Source organism: Nannobrachium achirus, assembly GCF_963921795.1.
Source record: "Nannobrachium achirus genome assembly, chromosome: 23".
Taxonomy (NCBI): Eukaryota; Metazoa; Chordata; class Actinopteri; order Myctophiformes; family Myctophidae; genus Nannobrachium; species Nannobrachium achirus.
The window spans coordinates 11,952,277-11,971,154 of NC_137830.1; the positions used below are offsets into that span (position 1 = coordinate 11,952,277).

The following is an 18,878-nucleotide window of genomic DNA, read 5'->3' on the forward strand; positions in this document are numbered from 1 at the left end:
GCCCGAAAACTGAGTTTGAGACACAGCGCATGCGCAAGCGCGCGCGCACACGCACACGCACACACACACACACACACACACACACACTCACACACACACACACACACACACACGCACACACACACGCACCGCGCGCACACGCACGCACGCACAACAATTCAATTTCAAAGGAGCTTTACTGGCATGAGAAAACATGACCTGAGTACAGTTTTCATAGTATGAAAACTGTCACCAGTATGTACTTTATGAACCAAATACTATGACATTCATAGTATTATTTGGTTCATAGAGATTTGGTTGCAGTACATTTATGATTTATCATAATAGAGGGTATATGCATATGTATACTGAGTGGCAAAAAAATACTTTCTGGCCTTGATAGCCCATAGTGTGTGCCAACGGTGACGCAATTGTAGTCCTTAGCGGCCATATTTTGGGTAAAAACACAGGTGTTTCAATTGTTTGATTGCATAGAACTAATGCTATACTCCAATCAGAACACCTGTGTAAGGCTAATAATAATAACTAGTAAGACGCCTCAGGGCGACAAGTAACCTCACCCTAAAGGGCGAGGTTGCGCCATGTCTTGGCCATCTGGCCAGTTATGTAGACCTATATCGAACCAGTTACCCATATATGGAGAGTGGAGACCCTGGTACCCATATACTGTATGGAGATCCATGTACCGTATATGGAGATATGCTGTGAGAGCCCAAACATGCTTACACAGTTATTTGTTATGTGAAAGTCCTATGACGTCTATCTGACATCAATCCCTTTTATGCCCCACATGGAGATGTCTGTAGAACCAGCCACACAGATATGGGCTGTCTTGGCCATCTGTGTTGGCCATATATGGATTCTGTTAGTGTGGTATGTGGCCCACAGTGGCCGATGTGGCCTCCATGGGCATTCCCACATGAAGTCCGATGGGCTTAATATTGATGACATCAAGGAACTCCATATATGGGCATACAAGGGATTTTGTTAGTGTGGTTCCCCTGACATCACAGTGACGTCAGAGCATGATGTCAGAGTGGCAAACCCATGGCATAGACGACCTTACAAAAGTGTACACGTCCGTCCGTCCGTCCGTCCGTCCGTCTGGACGTATACGGACAAGCTGTGATGGTTCTGATGGTAAACTGCCACCTACGGTCGCAATAATAATTTCAAGTCTTAGAGCCGAGGCTCTTAATGCGTGTGCATAGGGGTTTCACCATGGGGTTTCACTGGGGCTTCTCCTCAGATTTCCCTCCTAGGCCCAGGGAAGATTACAAGAAACTCAACAACCCCAAGTGCAAACCTATACATTAACCATCAGAGGGCGCTATCGTCACTATCAGTTGATATACTGAGACAAAATGATGGTTATGGAATTAGTTTATAAAATTCCTCTCTTTTCTGTCGTTTGCTCCTTTTTGGCAACACCAACTAAATTCTGCCATTTACCCATCTAATTCAGCTTTGTACATTTGTCTAGTGTGAAAAGCAGGGGTGTATTGGGGATTTTTCTTTCTCACTAAAAAAGTAATCTATTGTGTCTAACTGTATGTAAAAAGTATCAACATACATTTTTATTGTGCAGCATTGCTTCATTTTACAATTTTTGGAGCTGTGTGCAGCTCCCTATACGTGGCTGTGTGGGTCTGTGTGTGTGTGTGTGTGTGTCTGTCTGTGTGTCTGTGTGTATGTAGCCTGACTTCGGCGCGTAACTAGTGCCGCACCATTTACGCCACTCGCGCAATATATACATCAAAATGTGCGGCTCGGCCGGGAATGGTGTTCTATTACCTTTCGTTCCGATCCGCCTTACCATGCCGACGTAATCGGCAAAAAACGACGCTTAATTGTCCCCATTGACTTATAATGGGACAATGCAAGAAATCACTTTCAAGTATTTTTCTCTCGTAAACCATAGGAGCTACAGTTTCAAACCTCGGAGAGGAGATTCATAATGATTTTAAGAATGAATCGAAAAATAATTACATCACTCGGCCTCATGGTGGCGCTATAACGGCCCACTTTACGTTTTGCCCCGTAACTCTTGAACCGTAGATCGGAAAATTAAAATTCTTTTTTCCCTGGATTCCTTGGGTCAAGACGCATCTCCCCATATAGGCCACGCCCATTTGCGCCAGGATAGATTTTCCGCCATCTTGAATTTTCTACAAAACACACTTTTTGCTCCTTTTCCTACATATTTTCTTCAAATGTCACAAAAATCGGTACACATGATCTACACACACACACACACACACACACACACACACACACACACAGCTCCACTTCACACGGGTGTGATTTTTTATATAATTATAATTTTTCATTCAAGATCCCATTATTTATAGGCTACTTGGAGGAAAAACGCAATAGGTTAAAATATGGAGAGCTTGCCTGGCTCCAGCCCATAGACCCGCCCACTCTCTGAGTGGACTGTCCAGCGCAGAGTCTGCAATGGAGAGCGACGATATAGTCATGTGCATGTGACATTCAGCATCATATATGATACATGTCGACGTAAACATAGAGTGGCAGTAGGGAAATCTGGGCACCATTTTTTTGTTGAAGACTGGGCACTAGAGAAGAGTGAGCACCAGGCCTCCAAAGACTGGGCACTAGGGAAATGTGAGAACCAATACAGAGTGGGCACCAGACCTCGGAGGACTGGGCACTAGGGAAATGTGGGCATCAATACAGAGTGGGCACCAGACCTCGGAAGACTGCAAGGGCACTACGGAAATGTGGGCACCAAAACAGAGTGCATGGGCACCAGACCTCAGAAGACTGCCACTGGGCACAACAAGAAGGCTTGTTCAACCAGTTTTTTGTCCCGGTCAGGGTGATAATTAGATTTATCTGTCTGAATGCCCATTCACACATTCACACCTTAATGTTTTCCCAGGCCACTGGGTCATTCACGTCACATTCACATGTAAGTGAATGACAGAAATGCTCACTGATGCTCACGCTCAAGGAGGCCAGTCACCAGCATTTTAACAGCTAAAAAAGGTCAATGCACCCCAATAACCCCGGCCCCCCTCGCCACTACACCCCTGGAAAGGTGATTTTTTTCCCTTCATAATGTGTAATACATATGTGATAATGCACTCTGTGGATAAAGCATCTTCAAAGAAAGCTTTAAGTAGTGTACAGAAATTGATTTGATATTAAACTGCAGCAATGTAGGTCCCATCTGCAATATTCACTACTTACTGCTGTAAGTGAATATCCCTGTATGATTGCATGCACTTCCCACACTCCCTAAGCGGGGGTCTGGGGGTCCTCCTCCCGCAGAAAGTTTTGAACATAGTAGATGTCATTTCCTGTGTTCTGGTGATTTTTTTGAGTTTGATAGCAAATCCAGAAGAAATTCAGGAGAATTGACAATTCAGGAGCATGGCAGGAGGGTAAAAATTCAGGAGACTCCTGCCAAATTCAGGAGTGTTGGCAACCCTTGGCCTATAAGAAAATCATCAACGTCCCCCCCCCCCCCCCCCCCCCCCCTTATGCGTGGGTAGAAGAGAGCCAACACCACCTTGTGGTCGCATGCAGTAGGTGGTCTAAACATATGTTGCTGGTTCTCTTAAACATTCTCATCTCAATGACCCACATAATATAATATATGTTGACTTATTAGGCCGTAGACCTGGGTTCGAGTCCCGATCCCGACGGCCTTTGCTGCGTGTCACTCCGCGGCCTTCTCTCTTCTTATTGCGACCGTAGGTCGCACTTACTACAGAAAGCTGCTCGAGGTGTCCGTCCGTCCGTCCGTCCGTCCGTCCGTCACACACGTCACACGTCACACTTTTGCCCTGCTCATATCTCCGCAACCGTTGCCCCGATCCATGCCAGATTTTGCACACACACTCCTTACCTGCCAAACTACAACCTCCAAGGACCCCCGGAGCTCCAGGGACCCCCAGCTCCCTCGGGGACCCCCAAGTGTAAAAAATGAGCACATGTGCAAAAATTACCAAATGACCACCCCAACGGGGCTGCTCACGGGGCATTCCCGGGGACCACCCACTCCTGGTGCTCCAGAACGGATGCAAAAGTGGTGGCGCCCCCAGTGGAGGACCCCCTGCCACTGCAGCTCACATAAAATGCCGTAACTCGGGCTAGGAGCTACCGGGAGAGCCGGGGCCGGTACCTATTCGTCCGCCTTGGCGGCGCGGACACCCCACCCCTCATTTCTCACATGGCCCTCTAGCGCCACCATGAGGCCGATTCAGATTTTGCCCTAAAATCACGAAAATCACTACACAGTATGTCTACACTCATGTCATCAACATGGATCAGGAAGATTTTGGAAAAACACATTTTTGCTCTATTTGTGGAGATAAGTGACCTACGGTCGCTTATCTCCCGATTAGGGAGTCTTACTGGTACTATAGACTACTATCAATAAAAGCATAAAAATCTCCAAAGATCTTTAAAAGAAGATGTTTGTTGTTATTATAGTCTGTCTATCTATGCTGTACTGAAGAGAAACCTAGCTCTGATCTGAATAGATCATGTATTACAATGTATTTGATACATTCTTTCATTGGACTAATTTCTATTCAGTAATTCTGACATTAACTATACTTTCATCTGGCACCTCTATATTTTGGGCATGTCCATTATAGGCACATTTTTTGTTGTGAGCTTGTAGGCAGGTCTATTTTTGTTTTACTATTTTTGATTAAGTATAAAGGACTTGAATGGTTCACCATCAACAAGCGTTGACATTAGTGGACATTATTATGTTGCTACATTTTCACTCATTAGATAATCAATGTGTTAACTTAAGCCCTATACGTTATGATGAACTGCAAACATAGCCGATATACAAGCGCTAGAAAATTGTGACATTTTGGTACTTTTTTGGAAAGAATATGAACATTCTGGGAATTTGGGGGGATTTTTCACTCTAATGACATTTGACATTTCCAAAATAGGGACACCAGGTTGAAGGTGCTTTGACTTGTATATTGTGTCCTGAAAACAGACAACAGGCAACGAAACCTGACATACTTGGTTGCTATAGGGGCCAGAGTGAATAGACCCAGTTGGGCCAGATGTGTGTGTGTGTGTAACATTGTAGCAACAATAACATAAACTGTACTGTGGTTGCATTGCCTGTAAGCTGAACCTGAGTCTGAACTTCCTATTGTAAACTCCACAACCATACCGGTATGTGTTGCATATTGCATGAATTCTAGGTCATCATGATGTTGGATATTTGAAGTAAGTAAGTAACTAAGAAAGGAATAATTAAAGAATAGTAGCAATAGTAAGACAGGATAATAAAATGACTACCTTAGTGTTTTTGAAAGGTTTCTTTGAAAGTGCAGTGTGAAAGTGTGTGTGTGTGTGTGTGTGTGTGTGTGTGTGTGTGTGTGTGTGTGTGTGTGTGTGTGTGTGTGTGTGTGTGTGTGTGTGTGTGTGTGTGTGTGTGTGTGTTTGCGTGCGTGCGTGCGTGCGTGCGTGCGTGCGTGCGTGTGCGCGCGTGTGCGCGCGTGTGTATGAGTGAATGACATTGAAAAGTTTTCTCAATCTCATTTTATGGAAATTATGTTGGGAACCATGACAAAACCCTTCAATCCTGTGAATATCACACCATGCCAATTCCAAGTTGTCTCAACTACCAACTCTGACAACCAAGACCCATCTTTAAGACTTGTAAAAAGCCCAGTGGAAATGTACACAGAGGAATATGTTGCTTGGATCCCAAGTATCAATATCCAGTAAACATTCAAGCTCCCACACAGTATAGGATTATTGGGGAAAGTAAAGCAAATAGCAATATCTTTTGAAATGTAGCCAGGTGCTCATTCCCCAATCGCAGCCTTTCTCTCTGCCTCTTAGACAGTTTCAATGGTTGTTTGAATTTGTAATACGTCTCATTTTGTCATGGCCTGTGTTTTGGTGGATGACACCAAAACATTGTTTGAAGTATTGTCCATACTCTCATCACCCTGCTACACACACATCCTGTGTTCTGGATCGGTCTCCGTGGTGATGACACATCTGTGTTTCCATGCAAAACAAAGCACATAGTACATTAATGGATCACCTTTACTGCTTGCATTCACACAGGGAGACTGTATGTGAATCTACAGATAAGGGTGTCATCATCACGGTGAGACTATCTTCCCTTGTGCAGCCAACTAATCTAGCTGGCTAGAGTGCCTCTCTCCACAAATGTGAGAGAACCCAGCAGTGGTGGAAGAGTACTTTTTAATGAAGTACAATGAGGAATACTAGCACCATGTAGGTATACTTGTCCTGGCTGTATTTTACTTAAATAAAAGTATGTAATGGCATCTAAATCAAAATATACTTAAAAGCACAAAATTAGAAGTATTCATTCTGCAAAAGAGGGCCATCGCCACTTTTCTTTTGGTCAAAATGTCAAATGTTTCAAATATAGCGGATCTACAAGCTCAAAACCTGTTGCAATGGAATGGAATGTGAGCTTGAATATGTGCTATCTTCCAAAAGTTTTTAAATAATTCTAGTGGAGTAAAGAAGTACAATATTTCTCTCTGAGTTCATGTAGTTGAGAAGAAGTATAAAGTAGTCTATAGAAAATGTAAATACTGTACGAAGGTCAAGTAAAAAGCTTTAAATTGTATTTATGTACAGTAGGCCTACGTGACTTTGTGTACTTAGCTACTTTCCAATGCAGTGGCAAAGGTCACACATAACTAAAGACAAGGAAGAAAGGAATGGAAAAAGAGAGTGTCAGATACTTGTGTAGGTGTACAATGACTAACCATCCTGCCATGCAAAATAATCCAGCCACCGATTTGTTAGCTAAATGTCTCTAGGTTACAAAGCCAGGGGATAAGAGGCTCTTTTTAAAAGTGAGACAGAGGTGTATTAATTTATTTGAACTTACAAAGCTGCTATGTGTGCAGTGAATGTTGCTGCTATTTGTAATCAAAGGATCCCATGGTATCCGGGTTATATGGGGAACAGAAAGCATGCATGCATGAAATCTCTCCCAATCTGTTGTAACAAAACATCTGGCCTTTCCCGGCCGGGCCTGCTGACGGTTGTACATTCGACCACCAACAGGAATAACCAGGTTGTGGAGAATTGATTTCAGTTGCACGTCTGACTTCAGAAGTCAAAGTCAGAAAAGCACAAAGAAACAATGGGGCGTGAAGGACATTTTGAAGTTGAGTAGGAGGGAAGGACAGGAGACATTCTCATAATGTACTAAGATACAAGATGTTTATGTTGTGCTCACTGTTATGTTTTGTCTCAATTCTGAACACATGCACCTACTGTATATTGTAGCTAACCCTGTATATGGAGATATGCTGTGAGACCCCAAACATGCTTACTCAGTTATTCATTATGTGAAAGTCCTATGACGTCTAATCTATGACATCTGACATGATACATACAATCCCTTTTATGCCCATATATGGAGATCCCTGTCTGTACCAGCCACACAGATATGGGCTGTCTTCCTCCATATATGGGCATTCCCACGAAGTCCTGTTTGATGACATCAGGGGATCTCCATACAAGGGCATAAAAGGTATTATGTTAGTGTGGTTCCTCTGACATCACAGTGAAACCCATAGACCGTAAACAAGCATACACGGACAGACGTCCGGATGGACGGAGACATAAACTGTACTGTAAACAATAATTCATAAAAATACATTGAACTCAGTATTAGTGCACAGCAAAGGATGGACCATGCTTCAAGTTTTCAGCACATTTATTTTCAATTACCATCTTTCATCCAATTTTATTTGGATTCTAATCTATCTATAAATGCGAGAAGTCTCTGCGTGTCTGCGTGTATGTAATCCGCGTATCTCGAGAACCGTTCGTCCCACCGGCTTCAGATTCGGCACGCGCGTTCTCCGCCGTGGCGCGGAGTGCAGTGCCCGGCCTCGACCCGACCCGACGCGCGTTTTTTACGAACCGGCGCGAAACGTTCGGAATCTCCTTATGCGGAGCTGATTGTTGACATCAGGCTGTTCCGGAGGAAATCGGCGCAAGCGCTGACTCATTGTGACATCACTCATAAAAGGCTCTGACATCACGTACGCAACATGAGTCAACACAAAATGCCATGGTTATGTATCTCCATATATGGGCATATGGGGACGCAAAGGGACGCAAATGGCATATATGGGCATAAAATGTACGCAGAATCACAAAGATCTCCATATACGGGCATAAAGGGACACAGACAGACAGATACAGAGATCTCCATATATGGGCATGAAATGGACGCAAATAGACAGATGGAAATCGGCGCAAGCGCTGACTCATTGTGACATCACTCATAAAAGGCTCTGACATCGCGTACGCAACATGAGTCAACACAAAATGCCATGGTTATGTATCTCCATATATGGGCATATGGGGACGCAAATGGCATATATGGGCATAAAATGTACGCAGAATCACAAAGATCTCCATATACGGGCATAAAGGGACACAGACAGACAGATACAGAGATCTCCATATATGGGCATGAAATGGACGCAAATAGACAGATATCTCCATATATGGGCATATATGGGCATAGATACAGAGATCTCCATATATGGGCATGAAATGGACGCAAATAGACAGATATCTACAGATATCTCCATATATGGGCATATATGGGCATAAAATGGACCCAGAAATAAAATTTACGCAGAATCACAAAGATCTCCATATACGGGCATAAAGGGACACAGACAGACAGATACAGAGATCTCCATATATGGGCATGAAATGGACGCAAATAGACAGATATCTCCATATATGGGCATATATGGGCATAAAATGGACCCAGAACTATATCTGCAGTGATCTCCATATATGGACATAAAATGGACGCTGACAGACAGACAGATAACAGATATCTCCATATATGGGCATATATGGGCATAAAATGGACCCAGAAATAAAATTTACGCAGAATCACAAAGATCTCCATATACGGGCATAAAGGGACACAGACAGACAGATACAGAGATCTCCATATATGGGCATGAAATGGACGCAAATAGACAGATATCTCCATATATGGGCATATATGGGCATAAAATGGACCCAGAACTATATCTGCAGTGATCTCCATATATGGACATAAAATGGACGCTGACAGACAGACAGATAACAGATATCTCCATATATGGGCATAAATGGACACAGGCAAACAGATGGTCAAAACGGGTCCTATGACAACAGGTATAATGGGGTTTGCATTAAAGGGCGGGACATTCATTCCCTATTTACATAGTTCCCGAGTTGGCCAGGTCGCCGACTAGACGCTGGGCCGCCCGAGCTTCTAGTATTCCAAATCGAAGTTGAATTAAGATACCGTAGATACACCCTTACTACTTTGCGAGTTTTTACATGAGCACAGCATTACTGCCACCCCCAACTCTGAACATTTCCCCACTGTTATCGCACCCCCCATCCACCTATACTCATTACTGCTAAGGTTTGTTTTCCTGCACATGTTGTTGACAACACATACTGTATGTTATCATTTGTATATTATGTGACATTAAATTACTCCCTATTGTACATCAACCACTGCTGCTAAAGTTCCCTTTACATAATTGTTAGTGTGGATCCTGCCTGTACGTTTTAACGTACGTTTTATTAATATCATATGTTTCTGTTTCTTTTAGTTTCTTTAAACCGCAGTATTATCTTGTGTAGGCCTACAGAATATCATGCTGCTGTTATTGCAATCTTGTGGACATGGGCGTTTTGCTCGAATGATTACTGTAAGTGACAAATAAGACCTTTTTGATTCCTGAGTCTAGGGATTGTTCTTCCTTATCAAGGCAAAGATGAAGATGGTTGAACCCAGCCAAACTGGTGATTATATTATGATTATGTTCAGTTCGAAACAATTGTAGTTAATTATGTATCCATTTCAAACAAACAGAAAAAACATCTCAATTGAGTTTGTAGCATAATCGAATCAAATATAAACAGCAGCTAAATAATTAACATAGTTCAACAGAGGTGCTGGTATAGGTGAATAGCAGTAATTCATCATTAATTAAAGTCACATTGGAATTGCACACTGCCACCATTGGAAGATGTAGAATCTTCCATAGAAATTTACATTTTTGCCTCACTGACACGTTTCAATAGCTAAAATCTGCCAAATACTGCATTTGTTGCTTTGATGCACTGATTGTCATGCCGTGATAAGGCTGTGCTGGGGTCAGATCCAAAACGCTGCAGGGCCCCATCATTCCTGACTTCTGAATGATGGCTTGTTAATGTGGCTGCACGGATTCCACTTAATTACAACATCACCTGCAACACCAGCAGCTAAAGTCTAAGGCTGTATTTGCCAATTTCGCTTGGGGCTACAAAAACACATCAACATAATTATCATGTGTTCCTTTATCCCCGGATGGATAATCAATTGGCAAACATTGCATTGTCATCACACTCTGCAACACAGACACAGGAATGTTGGCCATTATTGAAACAACGTCATCACAAGACACTTTGAGTCAGGTTAGGATGGAGGCGGGGAGCAGGGACGGACATACAGTATATATATGTGTGTGGTCTTGAAGCTGGATACTGTATTCACTGGAATTCAAAGTTGCCATCAAAGACGCAATGGAACGGCAGATTTCCCTCTTGAGATATTTGTTAATTTTCCACATAGCCTGTCTGCAAGCAGCATCGGCACAGTCGGGTATGGGGCCCAGAGTGGCTTGGCAAAGACTTGATGGAACCGGCAGCTCTAACCGTCCTCCCCGGGTGGCCTCACGCAGATGGCGACAGATGTCAGCCGCACCCGAGGAGAGATATGAATATTCATACGACAGTGGGACGATTGACCAGATAGACAGTGAGCCTTTGCGCCATGGTTTCAGAGGATTCTCGAGGCAAAGAGTGGTCAACAGGGACCGTGGTGTACGCTACGGCCGGTTCAACTCTGACACGGTGAGTGTTGATGACAGCATCATTTGAGGACCACAATGGCTTTTTTTGCGTTATCCTTTTGATTATGGTGGGTCAGATGTATGTTACATGATGACATTTGACCGATGTCTCTGGTTCACCTTGACACATTTCCTGGGGCAATATCTGCCCAGCTCATGCATGTCATGCATGTCTTCTCTTCTTTTTTAGTTTTTTATTCTCAAAAAACCATCTGCAATGCAGTGCATTTGAAACTACTTTGCAGTGCACATCATGGGGTGATCACTGTTTGCCTCCTGTGAATTGTTTTATTTTAATTTTTGTTTATTTTATTTTTATTTTGTTGCTGAGTGAGGTCAGCAGACAAAGTGACATGAGTGAGATGAAAAAATCTGAGTGAAATGTGCCAATGTCAACCAGAGACATCGGTGACATGTGTTTTATTTCTTGATCAATAAACATATCAATCAATCAATGAATAATTCAAACATATCGTTGTTGTCGGGTGGAAACCTTGTACGTCAAAAACTTTCCTTTTTTTGTTATTATTTTAAAGGCGATTTCGGGAGGCGTTGTGTGCTTGTAGATCGTCTATTTTCACTATTTCAAATAGTTTCGTGCGACACTTTTGTATGATGAAGTAGGGCATACAAAACATACAGTATGTGAAACTTGGTAAATACGAGGTTTCTGCCTAACAGTGACGATATGCACAGAGAAAGGAAAAATCTTATGCTGACAGATTCATTCTTCCAACAAGTAGTAACTGATTGTTTCAACATAATTATTTTTCAGCATGGCTGTAATGGTATCCAAGCAAGAAGTTGCAGTGTCCATCCTCACTGTGCAGGATGCTTAGGGCTCTACACCTGTAACCTGTCCCTGGGGAAGTGCCAACTGAAGGGGCTGTCACAAAAGACAGGTAACATATAGTACTGTAACATAACCGTACGCTAAGGACAGTGTCACGATTTTGGTACTTTTCCTGTGATTCATTTGTCTTAAGGGCACGCACCAATGATTCTCTTTTTAATTGCAAGGACCCCCAGTTTGGTATGCATTATTAGGCCACGGACCCACATAACTCTGAGAGGTTCACATGGAACCAAATGGCTCCGGGACGAGTTACACTACACTAAGGGTCCGTTTGGTTCCTACCTATCAATCATTTAGCTGGGGACACCCTGGAACCCCCCCGAGGACCACTTTGATAACCACCTCACAAACAAGAAAACATGAAAGTAGTTGAGGGAATGTGGAACGTCTTGATAGTATAGAATCTAGGCCTAATCCATGCATTTAATTTATGCAGCTAATGTCTTACACCAGCCTTGTTGTTGTGAAGCCATTAAATAGAATGAAATTCCATTTGTCAAAGGAGACAGGCGTTAGGAAGAGAAGTGTGTGTGTGTGTGTGTGTGTGTGTGTGTGTGTGTGTGTGTGTGTGTGTGCGCGCGCGCGCGCGCGCGCGGTATCTTTAGCCGCTGGATGTGTCCACTGACATACAGTTTTTAAACAGTTCTTCCTGAATCTTATTGCCCTGAACATGTCTCTTCTTACCTATGTCAAATGATTTACCTTTTAACATGTTTTCCATTATGTTAAAATGTATATGGCTAGTTTTTCCAGCACCGTTGATACTGTTCTTTGCTGTTCTTGACACACAGTAAAATGAAGTACTCACAAAATTACCTTCTAATCCTTGAGGGGAAATATGGCAAAATTGCATTTCAAACTGTTTTTCTTGTCTTTCAGATAAATTCCTCCAGACCCTGCGGAATATCTGAACGTGCCCCTACAAACACCCAGATGGTCTTCAGTGCATCATTCAACAGCCCATGTTATCATTCAAGTGTTCATACAAAGAGACTCTTTTGAGACCTTAGAGGAGTAGTTCACCCCCAAAATGACTTTTTTTTCTATTGATTACTCATGTCATGGAGACTTGAGTTCAATAATATTCTTTGTTTTTTGTCGCATTCCTAAGACAACATTTTAATTACAATAAATGTACCCCCATTGATTGAATGAATTGGGGTAAATTTACTATAATTATTTTTTTTCTTAGGAATGTGACAAAAAACTAAAACTCAAATCTCCATGGCGTGAGTAATCAATAGAAAAAAAGTCATTTTGGGGGTGAACTACTCCTTTAATTAAGAAACATAGACACATGGTCTCCTTTGTTACACTTCAAATTCAGCTATATCTACAGAATATCACACTAAACATGTTGCCTTGTTGTTTATTGCAAATGTTACACAAACATGTTGTTCTCATCTATTCTACTGTAAATTGTATTGCAAGACACAGATGTTATGTGTAACTAGCCAATGTAAATAGGTACTGTAGCTATACTGATAATTCACTTTTGTATTTGTAAATCACTTTTGTATTTGTTACATTTGAAATTTGTGTAGATTTAGGAAGAACTTCCATATCTCCAGAGTGGGACATTTCTATTTCTACATTTCTATTTCTTAATATCTTTCCATGGATTGGGCAGATTCTATTAGTACAAATATGTCGTATAAATATAGTAGTAACAGGTTTATCATTTAACTTACAGGTCTGCATTTGTCATTTTACAAAAAGGTTACTCAAATTCATAACTGAAATGTTATCTTTGATTAAAAACAAATGGAGAAGTGAATATAATAAAAAAAGGGATCTACACTTGTGAAAGCAGAATAACCAATAGTATTGAGGTAGAAAAGAGGAATAAAAAATAAGCTTACAGTAATTGTGTAACTTTAGAAAGCAAAGAGGATATAAAAGTATGGCCTGAAGAGCTTCATCTTATTGTTTGTGAAGTCATGGCCAGGCAAAGGTAAAGCGTTTTTCGTTGTTTCTATATGTATATTAATTATTTATTTTTGATACAGTGATTTATTCCACCAGAATGTCCTTTCAATTATACTCTTGGCAAATAGAGATGTGAATACAAAATATTGCAATAAAATATTGATATAAACCTGCTTCATTTGACTCACCGTATTTCTTCCATTATACTCATTTGTTTCATCTTTTTACTACAGCGCTTTACTGTTCTGCACGGTTGCTGTGGTTTCCCTGCTGACAGCCGACGGGGAACAAGGCTTAGATTTATGTGTAACCTCAAGGCGACAGATCCAGGACCGCTCCAAACAAAACTTATCAAGTGTTCCCTCTAATCTGCCAGACAACACACAATATTTGGACGTTTCCTACAACCACATTGAACAACTGGATGAAGCTCCCTTTGTCAGACTTTCCAAGCTCTGCTTCCTTAAAGTAACCTACTGTAACCTCCGGGCAATATCTCCCATGGTGTTTGAACGAACGCCAAGACTCCAAGTTCTGAACATCTCTCACAATTCCTTATTTATCATTCCTGCAATTCTGTTGCCACAACTCAAAATCCTTGACCTGTCAAGCAACCTGTATGACAGTTATCGCTTACCACCTTCGTTTCAGACACTAACGCATTTGGACATCCTTTTATTAGGAAGTATAAATGCTCTGTCGTTGAACTACAATGACTTCACTCCATTTAAAAACATCTCTTTGAAACATCTCACGTTGGGAGCAGGAAATAAGTGGCAAAGATATGATTCTGGTGCTCTTGCAGAATTGAAGTCTCTCCAGACATTAACACTCAACATTACGGAATGTGAGAATTTGGACATATTTGGGATCATACTCAAGGACTTAAATGAGACCCAAACAAGAGAATTAACATTTGTTAAGCCATTTCCAGATGACTGCAATGTGTCAGGTGACCATTTTAAGAATTTGAGAGAAATGCCACTAATACAAAATCTTACATTTGTGAACACTTTCATTAATAGCACTTTTCTGGTTCTGTTATTCAAAAATGTATGGCTTTCCCCTATTGATACGTTTGCATTGGTAAACATACTTTATAACGAAGACAAACCAGAGGGGTTTCAGTTTCCTAGTATGAACCACTCAACCAACATTCGCTCTGTGATCTTTGATGGAGTGACCCATCGCCAGTACAGATACCCCAAAATTAACATCAGCGTTGAGACTCTCTCCACATTGACCTATGTAAAGTTCTCCCACACTGGAATGAACATTTCACCATGCAACCTTATAGCGGCAATACCATCGCTGGAGAAGCTGGATCTCTCAGATAACTTACTGTCAGACGATGGGTTCTGGTGGCCGTCGTGCTCATACACCTCTGTCTTCCCCAAACTCAGATGGCTATCTCTGAGCAAGAACCGGTTTGTCAGTCTGTCTTTCATTTCCAGTAAGACACATCAGATGAAAGCCCTGGAGTCTTTGGACCTGAGTGACAACACCATCGTAACGGACCAGCCGTGCACTTGGCCTACTCATCTGACGGAGCTGAGCCTACAGAACAACAACCTGGGTAGCTCTGTTTTCAAATACCTGTCTCCGCATTTCGAGAGGATTGACTTATCCAAAACGGCCATCACGACAATATCACAGGAGATCCTGTCGCAATTCCCTCGACTGACTCACCTTTATCTGAGCTCAAACAACATACAGGCCCTCCCGCTGGATGTCTATGCCCCGACTCTGCTCATTCTGTATGTAGATCATAATGCCATCACGTCGATCTCCAAGGAGTCCTTACTGGGCCTGCCAAGACTGCAGGTCCTCAAGGCTGGAGACAATCCATTCGCCTGCTCATGTGATTCTTTTTGGTTTCTGACTGCGCTGAATAAGTCTTTACTCTCTGACTGGCCTTTGGAATATACATGCAACATGCCGCCATCAGCAGCCGGCCTGCCACTCTCAGAGTATAAAATGAGTAAGCTGGCTTGTGATATGTCACTGCAGGCAGCAGTGTCGGTGTCTGTGACATTTGCCATTTGTGCGGGCCTGGGTCTTGTTTTCTATGTTTGTGATGGGATGTGGTATGCAAATATGCTGTGGGTGTGGATCAGGGTGAAAAGGAGAGGCCAGAAGCGGGCCGACATGTTGGCGAATGCATCGTTTCACTATCATGCTTTCATCTCCTATAGCCATCATGACTCCAGCTGGGTTGACGGTCAGCTGACGCCATCTCTTGAGGGGGCTGGACTTTCCCTCTGCATTCACGACCGTGACTTTGTCCCTGGCGAATGGATCATTGACAACATTATTAACAGTGTCGAGGCCAGCTACAAGACACTGTTTGTGCTCTCCAGAAACTTTGTCCAGAGTGACTGGTGCAACTATGAGCTTTTCTTTGCCCAACACAGAGCCATAAGTGTGCAGGAGGACTCTTTAGTTTTTATTCTATTGGAGCCTATTTCAATGGACTCTCTGCCAAAGAAGTTCCTAAAACTAAGGAGTTTGCTCATGCAGCAGACTTACCTTGAGTGGCCTGAAGATGAGCGAAAGCAACGTGTTTTCTGGGCAAGCCTTAAGTCAATGCTACAGGCTGCCGACAAGAGAATGGCTCTTAAGGATGTGGCTGTTGCTATATCGGATACATTGCCTCTGCTCACAGATGCTGTTTAATGAAAACTAAACATTACAGCAACATCTGGAGTGTTAACCTAACTCTGAGAGTGTAACAGTGGACCTTTTCCCCAGTTCTGAGCTGCAACAAACATCAATTTGTATAATTATTCCATCTGATTAATTTAAACCATGAATTGACTGTAAAATAAGTTGAAGTACAAAATAAATTCTCATCACAAGTTGTCTGAACCCAAACAGACCTCTTGAAATTGCCCAGTAGTCAAGAACATAAACAAGACATTTTAGTGAAGGTGTAGCCTAAATAGCACATAAGACATTATTATAGGATTCATCATTATTCAATTACTGAAATTGCTTTTAATACATTTTTCTAGTTTCACGGTTTCACCAGTTATTTATCTGAACTGTGCTGTCCTGTACTATTCCTATGCAAACTTCAAATAAAGCATCAATCAAAATGTTATTCAGAATTTACTTACGTAAAAGTACAAAAGTGTTATATTACAAAATATACTTCAAGTGCCAAAAGTAAAAGTACTCATTATGCAGACTGTCCCATTTCATTTTTTCAAAATGTATAAAAATCTTTTGAAAATAGCCGATCTACAAGCTCACAGCTATTTTCAAAAGTACAAAATGTATATGGCTGTATGTTTTGTAATAATAATCAATCTACAGTAAAGTTTTCAAATAATAAGTATTGGAGTAAAAGTATGCCTACAGTATTTGGATCCGAGATGTAGTGGGGTGAATAGAAGTAAAAGTAGACTATTGGAAATTGGAAATACTCAAGTAAAGGGGTAAAAATACCTAAAGATTTTACTACAGTACAGTAGTAAGTTGAGTAAGTGGTGTGTGTGTGTGTGTGTGTGTGTGTGTGTGTGTGTGTGTGTGTGTGTGTGTGTGTGTGTGTGTGTGTGTGTGTGTGTTTGTGTGCGTGCGTAAGTACGTGCGTGCGTGCGTGCGTGCATGCGCGCGCGTGTCTGTGCGTGTGTGTGTTTGATCTGTGGGGGTGGAAAAGGTGTATGTGTTTTTAACTCAAAGTGATGTTTAGTTGAATATGTAGGATATACATGAATAGGTTTATCAACTGTGTAATATGCATAAACAAAATGTGAATGATACTGTACATGTGTAGAAGACCTAAGTACAGATACAGTAGGCTATGTGTAAATGCACATTCTAGTTACCTGCCTATGTGAATCTGTGTGCCCGATTTCGACTGCAGCTTTAACACCACACCACGCCACCCCACACCACATATAAATATCTAGATTTTACACAAAAGTGGTACTTTTGTGTAGTAAGTAGCCCCACTCAAATCCACAGGTATGAGTTGCAGACTCCGGTCATTGGCACCCCTTCATACTGTAGGTCAGGGGTGGGCAACTTTGATGATGGCGAGGGCCACTATATTTCCACCTTCACTCCAGAGGGCCACAATGCATATTGTTACGTCCTACTTTGTCATTCTAGTATCTCATACAAAAGAAGCAAAAATAGCAGATCTACAAGCTCAAAATGAAAAGTCAGTGAGTGATCTGGCATTATGAAGTGTTTGGCTCATGTTTGGCCTCGCTCAGGCCTACTCTGGAGTGGGTAGGCTTCCTTTTTGAGCGGTGCTAACCGCTCCTAACTCTGGCTTTGTGTGTACTGTGTATGTATGAGTGTCCGTATGAGCATGGTACCGGTATGTCCGTATGAGTAGAGCACAGAATTCCATGTATCGAGAACACGGACAGAACGGCCCATACAAGGACATATGCACTTGTCTTGTGTCATCTTTATATAACATAACTTCGCAACACTTTGACACCACTCTAGTTCCTTGTTATGGAAAACCTGGCACAAATAGGCAGTGTGGGGTCACTGGCGTGGGGTGGTGTTGAGCCATGCCAGTCGAAAACCGGCTATGTGTGTGTGTGTGGGTGTGGGTGGGTGTCGGTGTGTCTGCATGTGTGTGTGTGTGTGTGTGTGTGTGTGTGTGTGTGTGTGTGTGTGTGTGTGGTGGGGGGGGTGTGGGGGGGGGGGGGGGGGAGGGGGGGAGGTGTCGGTGTGTCATTGTGTGAATGACACACCGACTAAAACAAAGGGTTTCTAAAATCACCTCCCTTTAGGATTAGCATCCACTCAAATCATTTGCTGTTGTCACAATATTGTCAATGGTAATATTGTCGGGTGACGGCATCCCGAAACAATGGTAGGCCTACCAAAGCTGTTATGCTAAAAGCATGCAAATGGAACCAAATGCGTTAACACATTGATTTTACAATTGGGGTCTCAGAGATAGAAATACCATTAAATGGGGGTTCGTAAAATAATGCATGTCAAACTGGGGGTCCTTGAAATTTAAAATGTTTGGGAATCACTGCTAGAGCTTCTCTTATGGGGGTCCACGGACTAAAGTGTCAAATTGGGGCCGGGGGTCCTTCAGATGAAAACGTTTGTTGAAAACAAACGTTTCTTCTTTGTATATACTGTTTGTTTTAGACTTACTGTCTTCTTTTTTGTTTTTC

At 42.2% G+C, this 18,878-nt stretch overlaps 1 protein-coding gene across 1 annotated transcript; it reads left to right on the forward strand.

The window, feature by feature from the left end:
- Positions 1-10,776: 10,776 nt before the first annotated feature.
- Positions 10,777-16,398, forward strand: LOC308308762 (toll-like receptor 1; the record flags this gene model as incomplete). The annotated part of the gene is made up of 2 exons (XM_080754215.1): positions 10,777-10,938; positions 14,374-16,398. 2 exons carry the CDS (start codon positions 10,777-10,779, stop codon positions 16,396-16,398), a joined length of 2,187 nt encoding a protein of 728 aa, XP_080610341.1.
- Positions 16,399-18,878: the final 2,480 nt, after the last annotated feature.